General features: G+C 40.8%; 1 protein-coding gene across 3 annotated transcripts in view; it reads right to left on the bottom strand.

The window, feature by feature from the left end:
* Pde4d (phosphodiesterase 4D) overlaps positions 1-12,620 on the bottom strand; it is a 792,225-nt gene that overhangs the window by 486,588 nt on the left and 293,017 nt on the right. The window contains exon 1 of one of the 3 annotated variants that reach the window (XM_051182908.1): positions 3,468-4,789. The exons of the other annotated variants lie outside the window; for them this stretch is intronic. Within the exon in view, the coding sequence (XP_051038865.1) occupies positions 3,468-3,607 (140 nt within the window). The 5' untranslated portion in view covers positions 3,608-4,789. Of the gene's footprint in view, positions 1-3,467; positions 4,790-12,620 lie in introns of those variants that run through there. 3 annotated transcript variants of the gene reach the window in all.

The following is a 12,620-nucleotide window of genomic DNA, read 5'->3' as shown; positions in this document are numbered from 1 at the left end:
CGTTTAGACATGTATCCTAAGAAAACGTAACCCTAAGCACCAAGTGAGTAAATAATTAATCAGCATCCATAATCACTGGTCCCAAACCTTCCTTCTTCAGCAAAGTTCTTTGGCTTCTGTCAGCCCCCATTCTCTGCGTCACCTGAACCCATTCGAAAAGGGAAACGAAGGAATCCACATAGATGCATGCTCTCCTAAAGTTTGAAACTACCTATCTTGACTGCATTCAACACAACTTGAGATATCGTATATGGGTCTGTAGCATCCTATAACATGTTTTCCAAGTCGTCTTATACAAATTATGTGATGTGTGTTTGTGTGCAAAAGCTGCAAGCCTATGTTAGCTCCATGGTGCTGCGTGGTCCTTGCTGGATCCTTTCACGTAATCCAACATGCCAGCATCATGGAGCTTCTTCGGAGCCCTCTCAACTGCTGCTGGATGGGATTTAAATTCCTAGAAAGCTGACTTGTGTTTTCTTTCTTTGGCCATGGAAAACCCATTCCTGCATTGCCAGGCTACCATTCTATGCTCACAATTTGGCCGAATAAAACACAGGAGGTATATAGTGCTTGTTTATTCAGCCAGTCCAATCCTTATCTTTGTTTGGCTTGGCAGTAAAAAAGGCAGAAAGTGTAATGGAAAGACAGACGCCTTTGCAATAAAATCCTCCTGCAAATACTTCTAATGTAGCTTCAAACAAGAAGGACACATTCTTCATACTCTTCATACCACTTTACCAGCACCCAAGGGGTAGTGTTCTATTAAGCCAAGTACTCGGTCCACTTATTAACTTCAACTTTGTAACTGAGAAACAGTGAACTCGTCATAGGATTACACAATAATCAACACACCGGGCTAACGATAGGAAGACAATTCCTATTTGGATACTGAACCTGAGGAACTTCTGAAGACTTCTCCAAACCTCAAATTATTCATTTTTCTCTCTTCCTGGCTTCTCACAAAGCCAAAGAGGCTAGACTTTGTGTGTGTGTGCGTGTGTGTGTGTGTGTGTGTGTGTGTGTGTGTGTGTGTGTGTCTACCTTGCCAGTCTAAAGGGCTGAGCTGAGTGTCTTCAAGGACCTGAGCTAGGGTTCCTGAAATCAGAGGACCTGTCTCCTTTAAAATGCCATTGGTCTGATGCCACCTTCTGATCTGTCCCTCCACAAAGAAACAGAGGAGCATGTGAAGAGGAAGAAAGACACAGTCTTTCTATACCTTAACAAGAACACCGAGAGCATGGACACTGATCTGAGAGGGGCTGTAACCGTGGGGCAAATGGGAAGGTTTCCTGCCAAGCACTATGTCTTGCTTACTGCAGCACGGAAAGGTGGGGTTATCTCTGAGGAAAACAACTGGGGGAGTTGAAAATCAAGCACAGGGCTAAGTGGGTCACCTGGAAAAAAACCACCACCGTCCTCCTTTGAGTTGCATGTCTTAATAGCAAACTCTTCTAAGGAGCCCAGGGGAGAATAGTCCTACAGAGCCCCGGAATCTACCCTGGCTCAGTTTCTTCACAACAATAACAAATTGGCACAGCGTGCAGTGAAATGGATGAAGGGTTACCTAGCTCCAGGCACACAAAAGAAACCATTCAGGGCTCTCAACTTCTCTATACATCTTTTGAACACATTGATTGCAGAATGACAGAAGCATGAATAAGCAAATTTGCATTTCCCCCAACTACAGCTCATTTCTCTCCAGCCAAAAGAAGAGGGGAGGTTAATGAAAATAAAGGTGATTATACTATAAGGCAGCCAACGGGTACAGGCACCCTAGCCATTGCAACATGAACAAACGGACTCAACAATAGCACTTGGCTAGATCAGAAACTGTTGCTTTGTAGCAAGGCACACTACAGAAAATAGAATGGCAATTTTCCTCGAAAGGGAAAGTTACCTTTGCTTTGTTTAAAGCAAAGCTTCCGAGGTATGCCTTTAACCAGGAGGAAAGCTGTAGAAATAGAAGAAAATGGGCAGATGCCTAGTATGTACCAAGGACGACTTCCAGAAGCTCTTCATCTCAGGGTTAAAGACTCCAGGATTAAGGGTGTGATAATCTCTGTAAGAATAAGTAGACCCTCACCAACAGGGGAAGCAAGACAATGGCATCCAAGCCCTCCTGAGTTGGGCACTGTGATGCTTCAGTTGGGCTGCTGAGGCCTGCAGACATGCCATCCCAACTCTCTCACAGACATACGAGGGCTTGGGGACAGAGGCTATGGGTAGCAGGGAAGGGAGGTCCACCACAACACTGCTTCTGGATGACTCTGGAGTTGTAACAAAATAGACACCTGCCAGGGATGACGGAGGAGCTCTCACCCCACCCCACCCCCCCATTCATTGCCAGGCAGTTTTAGCTGGAAATCAGAACCTCTGAAACAACCCACTAGGGGTTTTTGCTGGCACCTTAAACTCTGAGACTTTTATTGGTTACAAGAGCAGCTATGGGCCCCTCAGAAAGCTGTGTTTGTGTATCTATTACTTATCTTGAGTCCAGTCAGAATGTTTGTGTGGGAAACATGCTTTAAAAAAAAACAGGCCCAACACAGTAGCACAACACACGTACCTTGTAATATAAACAAATGAAAAGCAAACCTTACAGTGTTCTCGTCAGACATCACAAAGTTTGTGCTGTGAGAAATTGAATCCATGCCCCCCTATAGGTCCAATGAAGACAAGCAACTTTCAAAATAGGCACCTTTGTCCTTGTAATGGCCTCAGCAATTAGCTCCTGCACACAGAGTCATAGATGCCAACAATAAATGGAACATGATGGCACTGTCTGGAGACCTCGACACACTGACTCATGAAATTGAACCTTAATACATGACCACACATTCAAGAACTGAGTAAGTTCTCTAACAGTTAGAGCACTTCATGAGTCTGTGTAAGAATTCCATAAGATTCTATTGGTTCATCCCAGAAGTGCTGCCCTTGACTAGCTAAAGCATTTTAAAATGTGAGCAAGTCAGACGTTATGATTTTTTTGGAAAAAATATTGAGTCAGCATCCAAAGTTTCCCTTAGCCTTCTATAGAATGCAGACCAATTGAGATTAGATGTCAGAAATCCATGCATAGCCTTTCCTAGAGCATTTTCAAAACAAAAGACAAAAAAAAAAAAAAAAAAAAAAAAAGACAAAGCAAATTCCCAAAATGTCTAATCCTCCTCTTTCTGTTAGATACTAGGTTAGTTGTCATTTTCCCATATTTTTGACTATGAAATATCAGTTATTGTGAATGTCCTCATGCTTTCTTATTTGGGATGCTTTATACAACAAGAAAATTTTAATTGCATAATCATTACTTTCTCAAATGCTCTTCTTGGTTTTATGCTTAGGTTAGTTTTTTGTTTGTTTGTTTTTCTCACTTGATACCTGTCTTCTTGCTCAAGACAAACCTTTGACTGCTCCTGTCATAGGATTTTAGAAGTCTGAGTTGTCAGACTGAAGGGGTATTGATTACTTACCATATCCAGGAATGCCTTCTAAAGGGGAAGGTATTCACGTGCATCATGTTCGCAGAGCTTCCGTCATTAAGCTTTTCCTTGTCTCCTATGTTACATGTAGTGATTTTCACAGATGAATCCCAACTCTCTGGCTTGAGCATTGGGCATGGACAATTATTGCAACAAGTAATGAATTCCCCCCCAAAAAATCACCCCCCCAAGAAAACACAAATAACAAAAACAAAAGCCCTTCCAGGATTTGAAGAAAGAAGCATCACAGAACACTGCAGGTATGAGTCCATCCATGTAGCTTCCACTAGTCAACACACACTAAAATAACCAGTCCAATGGCTAATTCCTAAATGACGGCAAGAATTGTCCTGGTGAAATCCAACTGCCTCGAATATGAATTAATGCATCCTCGCAGAAAGGACTATAGAATGTGGACAAAAAGGAGCGAAGAGACAGTTTCTTGTTATCCTTGTTAAGGAAGTGTTAGGAGGGAAATGAGGGACTTCACGCTGCTTGGCCATGCTGTCCTGTAAGGATGAATATTGCTTTTTCTTCTTTCTTAGGCACATATTCATGTGTGGTCACTTCGGCGCAGTGCTACAACCTTGAGTCTGAGACTTGTCCAACAAAGATCCGAGTAGCGGGACTAGAGACCATGTAAAGCATAAGCCAACCTCTTCCCCAAATCTCAGACTTGCTGGTCTCGAATGCTCAAGTAGCAAGGCAATGAATAATTTCTCCTTTGCAGGACAGGATTAGTGTCGGCTCCCATCATGACTTCAGAAGGCGCTGTGGTGATGAAATTCATCAGCCGCCTAACCCCACAATAAGGCTGCCTGCTCTCCTGAAGTAAAATGACTAAGCTATCGATTGTCTCACTGTAGAATCCCCTCTAATTTCTTATCCAAACCACGTGTGAGCTTTTAATATTTTGCCGTGGAAAGAAAATGAATTTCACAGCTGCGAGGCAGACGTTGTCTAAGAATTTCTGTCTCGGCTGGCTTTCTTTTCTCTCGGTCCTCCTCACCCCCAATTCAGTTCCCAAATAGATGTCATTTACTCTGATGCTCTGACAGTCACAAGATTCTCGTGCCCAAGCTATACAGACCTTGCATGCTTTCAAAACACAAAGAGTGGCCACAGGCTCCAGGTGGAGTCTCCCCCACACCGAATTTCCGGCAGAACCTTTGGAATCCTCGCAGCCGCCTTGTCCGCTGCCCTGGGCTGTGCCGCCTCAGCTCTGAGTAGCTCAGGACACTTGCAGGCTCCGAGGTACTGTACATTAACTCTGCAGCAGCCGGCTTGCTCAGCTGCAGACTGCTGCCTGACAGGGGATGTGCTGGCGTCAAGGGGGCCCTCTAGGTGGGTTCCCCGGACACTGCAGAGCCTCGCACTCCTCACTAGCCTCTAAGGAAGCTTGAGTGAAAGGGATTAAAGGAGCATACCCTGAAGGAGCAGATTTCTCTCAGTAAGTAATTAGGAGGCAGGGGCAGCTAAAGAAACCTGTAAATAACCTCGTAGGGAAATGACACGCTGAACAAATAGATATTATTATGGGGGGGGGGGTTCTGTCTGTCTGTTCAGTTTTTCCCACCGTATTCAATGAAAAGAAGGGGAACAAAAGAAGCCCAGAGAATGTGCAAATGACAGGGCTTTTGTTTTTGTTTGTTTGGTTTTGTTTTGTGGGGATTTTTTTGTTTTGTTTTTGTTTTTTTTTTTTTCTTTTAGCAAAAATATGGGGGTGGAGAAGCCTTATTTGCTAGATGATTTGTAACCAGTTAACTAAAGATTTCCACACTATGATTTTGGACAGGAAATCCTGGGGAAGCCAGTTCTGCAGAAATCAGTTAGACTTCAACTGCATCTGCGCATGCCATAAAGCCGCTTGTTTGATTAGTGGGTGTGTACTTAGGAGGAGAGCTCCTTTTTCATTTCCTGGAGCCTGCCCCCTTTGTTGCAAACAATCCTGCTCAATAATTCCCTGAAAGCACCCCATCACTGTTGATGCCATTTTGGAGCAAGAATAAAATAGTAAACTCTTGGCATAGTAGGTTGGCACTTGAATGGTGCTTGTCGGAAATCAGAGAATGGGTTTCTCAGTGGTGATGTGCACATTGATGCATCACTTTAACTTGGGTGTTTAAGAAGGTCGTTATGCAACTGCTTAATATTAAATGGAATACTGGCAACACTTAATATATCATGGTACTCATCATCGATTAGGGTTTTCTCCAGTGAGTTCTTGTCCTGGCAGAAAACATTACTCGGAGAGAGGGGGAGGGGGATTCACTTCCAATAAATTCTAAAGCAAGTGTAAAAGAAAATTGTCACTTTGACAACTGCTATGCTTTGATCAGTTGATGATCCTAGGGCAAGAATCCATTCCTGGAAGGAAGCAAAACTGAGTGCCTCCTTTAAAGCAATTCGCATGCAGAAAGATGGTACCCTATAGCACAAAGGAACTTGAGGGAAGTCACTGGCAGTTCCCGTGGTACAGGCGATGTCCTTACAGCACCTTTGTTTTTAAGGGAAGAAATTTTTCTCCTAAGGTCATTTGTGATCCGACCCAGAGCTCCTCAGCTTGAAATGTTCTTAACAAGCTAGTGATGCCTGGAGTCAGGTATCACAACAGCAATTCAAACGGGTGTATTACTTGGATATCATTATTTAAGATCTAGGTGTACTAGTCATGTCCCTGAGTGTCTTTGAAGAAGTCCACAGGATAATCTCATGTAACCCATCCAACAGTGACTAACTCTGTTCTGCAAATGAAGGATGGAGGTACGTACTTAGAAGTTAAGTGGATCACAGGAAGACAAACTCAAGAAGTCTGACCACACAGCTTTGAACTCATGTCTAGCCTGGTACTAGTCTAATGCTTTCTGAGATTTTTGCCTGTATTATTCTGCCTCCACACAAATAAGTGTGTCACCCCTTTGGGAATGAACTTAAGGGCCAGTTCTGTCCAGCATCACACCTCCAGGGAGAATAAACCCTGGAGCCCATTCAGGTTATGGCAACTGTCCTTTTTCATTTAGGGTAGGGATGATATGACAGGCATTGACTATTTCAAAACCTGAGCTTACTTCTTATGCCATGTAAGGAGGAAGGCCTCCTTAGAAAGTAGCATATATAAAAACAAAAGTGAAGTAGTATTATAATTTCCACCTAGTGACTATTCAATTTATAGGCCCAAATCCCTCAGAATCTCTCCCAGATAGAACACGGTTTCACACCTGATACTGGCCAGCAATGGCATAAACGAAACACTTTATAGAGTAAAATCACAGTATGACTCAGTCATTACATCATTAATGTAATTCATCATGAGATTTTCAAATTAAAATAGACTGTAAGAAGATATTTCAGTCAATATTTTTTTTTAAAAAAATCGAGGGTCACAAATATTAGACTATATTCTGCCACTGAGATGTTATATACCTACCTCTCCTTCAGCTTAATATTTCTGAGGTGACCCTTCCTTACTTTTATATATGTGTCTGTCAAATAAAGTATCACAAGCTAGATAGTAACAACTGAGAAGCTACAATAAGCACTAAAAGCTCTTAAAGCACAACAAATAAAAATACCATTCATCTCACAGTTCAGGAAGCTGAGACTGTAAATTAATGAATAACCTTAACTTGAGTAGTTTCACTTGAGGCAAATATAAGAGAAGAAGTGTGTTTCCTCTATTGCTACAGTTTTTGATTCTGTATTAGAGGAGTTTTAAGAGGCAAGTCCATTAAGTTACAAAAAGATACATCAGAAGACAGTAATTAATGAATGTGTGACTTTCAGAAAAGAGCAGAACAGTGTGGTAACTTAGAAATGAGTTCTACAAGATGAAGATTGTTGAGGGCACAACTCCTCTCTTTTGATGTATTTGAAGACAATAGTCACATTCTAGAACTTCAATTCCAGGTGAGCCATTGCAGGGTTTATTGCTCATCCCAGCCTCATGGATGGTTTCCATTCATTAAGGATCACTACTTACTAGCCACTGACTGGTATACCTTGGCAAGGTCCTACGGCTATGCTGTAGCCTGAGTTCAACCAGAAGCAAGGCTGATTATGTTTTGTGGCCCTTAAGCTTTCAATCCTGCAGAAAGCATAAAATTATCTGGTCCCTCAAAGCTGGACCAGCATTGGATACTCTCAAATGAGAGATGTGAGCAAAAATATGGTTAATTTTCTCTTCAGGTGAGAGCTAAAACAGAGAAAATCATAATGCTTTAGTCAACATTTTCCTGAAAAAGTTACTTCGGGCTTGAGAGGTGGCTTACAGGTAAGACAAATGTAAACACGGGGGTCCACAGAACCAACAGAAAAACCTGGGCATGGTCGCATAGGTGGCCATATCCTAGTTTTACTGAGGAACAGAGGCAAGAGGACTGGCAGGATTGCTGGCCACCAGTATGGCTCCAGGGCCACTGAGAAACTGTCTCAAGGGACGGAGTGGATGGCAGGCGAGTGTGCAAACACCACCTCAACTACCACACAGACACACACATATACTCACTGTTGCTCAGAGGTAGACTCTAAACAAGGAGAATTAACTACTCAGCATCGCCACTTCTTTTCTAATGCAATCTTTGTGTGTGTGTGTGGGGGGGGCTAACTCCTCCTAAGAGTGACAGTTTTTCAATCTAAACACTAGGAACCCTGACGTTTTGTCAAGTTGCTTTCCACCACCTGTGAGCCAAAATGGAGACACAGGGGTCTCTCCTCTTGCTCCTTCATCTCAAAGGTTTGTTCTCACAGGGAGGAATAGAGAGCCTTCAGAAAGTTGTATCCTTTCTTTACGTTTGAAGTCTCTGTTCTCTTCAGACTCCCTCAATTTCCAATGTCCCTTTCAGGTGATAAAAAGGATAAGTTATACCACCATGCCGATGTAATAATAGAACATTAAAGCCCCACCCTAGTCAGTCACTGAACTTGGGTGTTCCCTAAACTCTTAGTCATCTGTTCCTATCAGAAACGGACGGGGACATGGATTAACTCGTTCATTTTTACCCGCTGAGTTCCACTTTCAGAGAAACTTTTGAATTTAATTATCAACAGAAGTCTTTGTGTCACCCATATATGCTGGAATAATTAATAAGCTAATGCCATTGTTACCCTGGATGAAATAAGATGAAAATCCCCCCTCATGATTAGACATGAAAAGATTAAGTACCTGAAGCATAATCCTTTGCTAATTTTGCATGAATTTGTAACCATCAGTACAGATACATTAGTGGGTCTGGCACTCCTAAGGGGCTTGTTACCTTCTGTTCTTTCCTTGTTAGAAAGTAGTATCTGTGCCCTTACTTCACCTTCTGTTTATATAAAATACCTGTATGTATTTTAGCACATGCTGTATCTATGTTATAATAGCAAAAATGTGTTACATTGGAGTAAGTCATAGATAGATCCATTTGGATGTCTTGATGGTCACAGCAAATTTGAAGACAAAAAGTACAATTTACATTTTGGCTTGGTGTCTCAGGCTGTGACTCCTTAATTTCAAGTTCTTCCTATTTACATTTTATGTAATTTTCACCAGCTTACTAAATCTCTTTGAGGAAACCATTTGCATATATATATATATATATGTGTGTGTGTGTGTGTGTGTGTGTGTGTGTGTATTTCTACACTATGTGTATGTGTACAAACATAGTTTAACACAGTATTTTACTTACTGAAATAAATTTTACTACTTTGGGTACAAAGAGTATTTATTAAGTGTTACATATATTTCAATGTGCTTATTTTAGTATAAATACAGATTCTTCAGTAAAGTACAATTTACTTGTTTCAAGGTTTTGGTACATTTATGACGCCAAAAACATTATCAGCCCTCACAAAATGTTAATGAAAGACCATAGTAATAGTGACGAAATCTGCTTCTGACAACTTCTAGCAAAGGCTGCAGGCATGCTGCTCAGCACATTCATAGTTGAAACAGGAGAAGTACTTCCAAAGCCAGGGTTTCGATTGCTCAGCATCAGGGAACTGTGTGATGTTCTAGCATGTTGCTGCTATATTCAATTTTTGCATAAGGTTGTAACTGAGAAAACAGTACCAACTAATTTAAAAAAAAAAAATCACTAAAAAAAAACCCAAATCTGTCTTTTAAAATTAATTATTTATTTCCCACCCTGACTACATTTTCCCCTCCTCTCCCCCACTCCCTCCTCTGTTCCTTCGCCCCGATTCACTCCCCCCTCCCTTTCTGTTTGTTGAGTATCAACAAAACATGGTTGATCGAGTTGCAGTACGAGAAAGACCCTCCCCACCTAGTAAGGCTGGGGAAGGTGACAAATATGAGGAGTTGGAGACAGCCCCTGTTCCCACTGTTGGAAGTCTTACAAGAGGAGCAAGCTGTACAACCGTAACATACGTGCAGCCCCACACAGGCTCCGTGATTATCAGTTCAGTCTCTGTGAGCCCCTATGAGACCAGGTGAGTTGATGTGTGAGTTTTCCTGTGGTGTCCTTGACCCCTCTGGCTCCTACAATGCTTTCTTCCCCCAATTCGGAAGAATCCCCTGAGCGCCACCTAATGTTTGCCTGTGGATCTGCATCTGTTTCCATCAGTTGCTGGATGAAGCCTCCCTATCTTGGTTACCTAAAAACTAACAGGTGCTTTGGTGACCCGTTTCTGATTTAAATTATTTTTAAATATACATCTTCTGGGATCATAGAGCCAAGGTTTAAACCTTAACTCTGAAATGATAAAAAAAATACATTTACAGAAGACACAGTGTATTATTAAATGTATGAATGCCATGACTAGAGCTTCTAGAATATTCACTCAATCCCATTAGAAATATTTGCAGCAATGGGAGAGGTAGCAAACAAATGGTGGAACGCAGAAAAGGCACTTAATATTTATTTTCAAATATAAAATGTGGAGAAAACCCAAAACACATTTCAAAATTAAAATTAGAATTTACATATTGTCTTGGAGTTTCAGGATGTAACCCCTTAATTTCAGGTTCTTCCTGTTTATATTTGGTGTACCTTTCACAACTCACCAAATTCTTTGAAACACACTTTTGTTAGACATAAATATATGTGTGTATAATGTGTATATATGTACAATATATGTTCATAAGGAAACAGTTTGTTATAGTATTTTACTATAAATACTGGAAGGAATTATAAACTACTTTGTAATAGGAAGAGTATTATTAAGTGTTATTCATGTGTATTTTAATGTACTTATTTTCATATACTATAATATAGATCCTTTAGGAAGTCTACAATTTCCTTTCATCTGAATGCAAAATCAGGAAGCAACAATATCAAACCTCACAGGAATTACTGTAAGGAATCTTCTCCTGATGAGAAGCTATATTTCATTTTAATCTTAAAAAGCGTTAGAGGCTTTACATCATATTTTGTAGATCAATAGTCCAGAAGTATTATAAGATAATGATTCGGAAATCCAAACCACAAAATATCTGTCACATAATAAAGACCAGTTTCAAATTGCACCTGATCTGTAAGATGTTTAAAAAAATTACCTAGAAAGATAGTATCTGAAATAATGTTATATTTTTAAAAACCACAGCATTTCAGAGAATAGTATCATCAGTATGAACTTACAAGTTTGTATGTGTGCTAACATATGTGTTTGTGTCAGTGCAGACGAAAACAACACGAAGGAGATGGACTAGATATGAATACACTACCTCTGGGACAAGGAATAGAAGCAAAGGATATTTTTAAAAAGATTTTCATTCATATATTATATATGATGTAAAACAAACGTTTCATTTCCTATTTATTGATTGACTAAATATTTAGAAAAGCTATTTCCATTGACTTCGTAACCACAATAAGACCCTATTGCTGAAGAAGATAGCATGTATTTGTGGAGAAATTGGTCTCACATTGAGTGGGAAACTTCCGCCTTTGCTGACCAGCTTTCATGGAGATGGAAGGTGCCATGAAGACCACTGGGGGGATAAAGGCATTAACTTTCTTGCTCAGCACTGGGCCCTAGATATGATGCCTTACTGATCTGCCAAACAAAACCTGCCTGTGCCATATTGACAGGGCTGTTATGGGATAACCAACTGCTTTCTGATTGGATCTGAGACTTTCTCCAGGGACATATTCTGCTTGGCACAGTAACCCTGGTCAAAACCCTGTGTCCAGGGAAGTTGCAGTCTCTTGCTGAAAAGCTGCCAGGGTTATTTCGGGAAATGGTAATATGGTCACGTTCTATTTGCAGTGCAGAGACACATAATTAATCAAAAGTGTTAAGAAAAGACTGGGTCCTCAGCCATCATTACCAAGCCCCCATCCCTACACAAGATCAAGTTGGAGATGGGAGAAGGTCTTTAAGCCCCACCTTTACTGAGGAACTATTGACTTCGCTTCTGAGAGAACTGTTTCAATTTTAAGAGTTTTAGAGGGCGTTGGTTGATTTCCTATGTTCCAGTGAATAGCCACACACCCATGCACACATAGGCAGCAATAATGGGACTTAGAGGGTGACAAAAACTAAGGCAAAGGAGTGGAGAGGAGGAAGAGGAGGAAGAAATGAAGTTAGGAATGTGTGGTTATGGATGTAAGAGGAGCTGCAGGGAGAAAATATGGGTTGGCTATAAGCACATTGCATAAATGTGTGAAATTCTCATGAACAAAAAGAACATGTCCATGTATTATTTTACACTTAGAAAATAGAAATTAAGAGGCACTATATTATGTTAATTAAGAAATGGGAGTTAGTTTGTTAATAATGTCAAATTATAATATCACATTTGAGTTTCTAATATTTGTCAGGTGGGGTCTCTGAAAAGTTTAGAAACATTTAGCTTTAAAACTGAAAGCAGAATGGCTGAATGCAAAAATCTGCATTCAAGAAGGCAAACATTTGGCTGATATCGTTATTTCAGTTAACGTGGAGTCCTGTGAGCACACCAAACCAGCTGATTCTGTTCCTTCTTCTGCATCTACTGCAATATGGCATTTGGGACAAAAAACAATCATCACAATTTGGGACTGTCATCAGTAAAGCCATGTCCATTGGTAAAATGATGAGATTGATCGAACATTCTCATAATATGCTCCAACTCAAATGTGTGAGTACATGTAAACAGATTTCAGTGTGTACTCATCCCTTATGCCAGAGAGCCATTATAGATACACACCCTCCACACAGCAC

Source organism: Phodopus roborovskii, unplaced genomic scaffold (assembly GCF_943737965.1).
Source record: "Phodopus roborovskii unplaced genomic scaffold, PHOROB, whole genome shotgun sequence".
NCBI lineage: Eukaryota > Metazoa > Chordata > Mammalia > Rodentia > Cricetidae > Phodopus > Phodopus roborovskii.
Note: the sequence above shows the minus strand (reverse complement) of the source record. Positions and strands in the feature narration are given on the sequence as shown.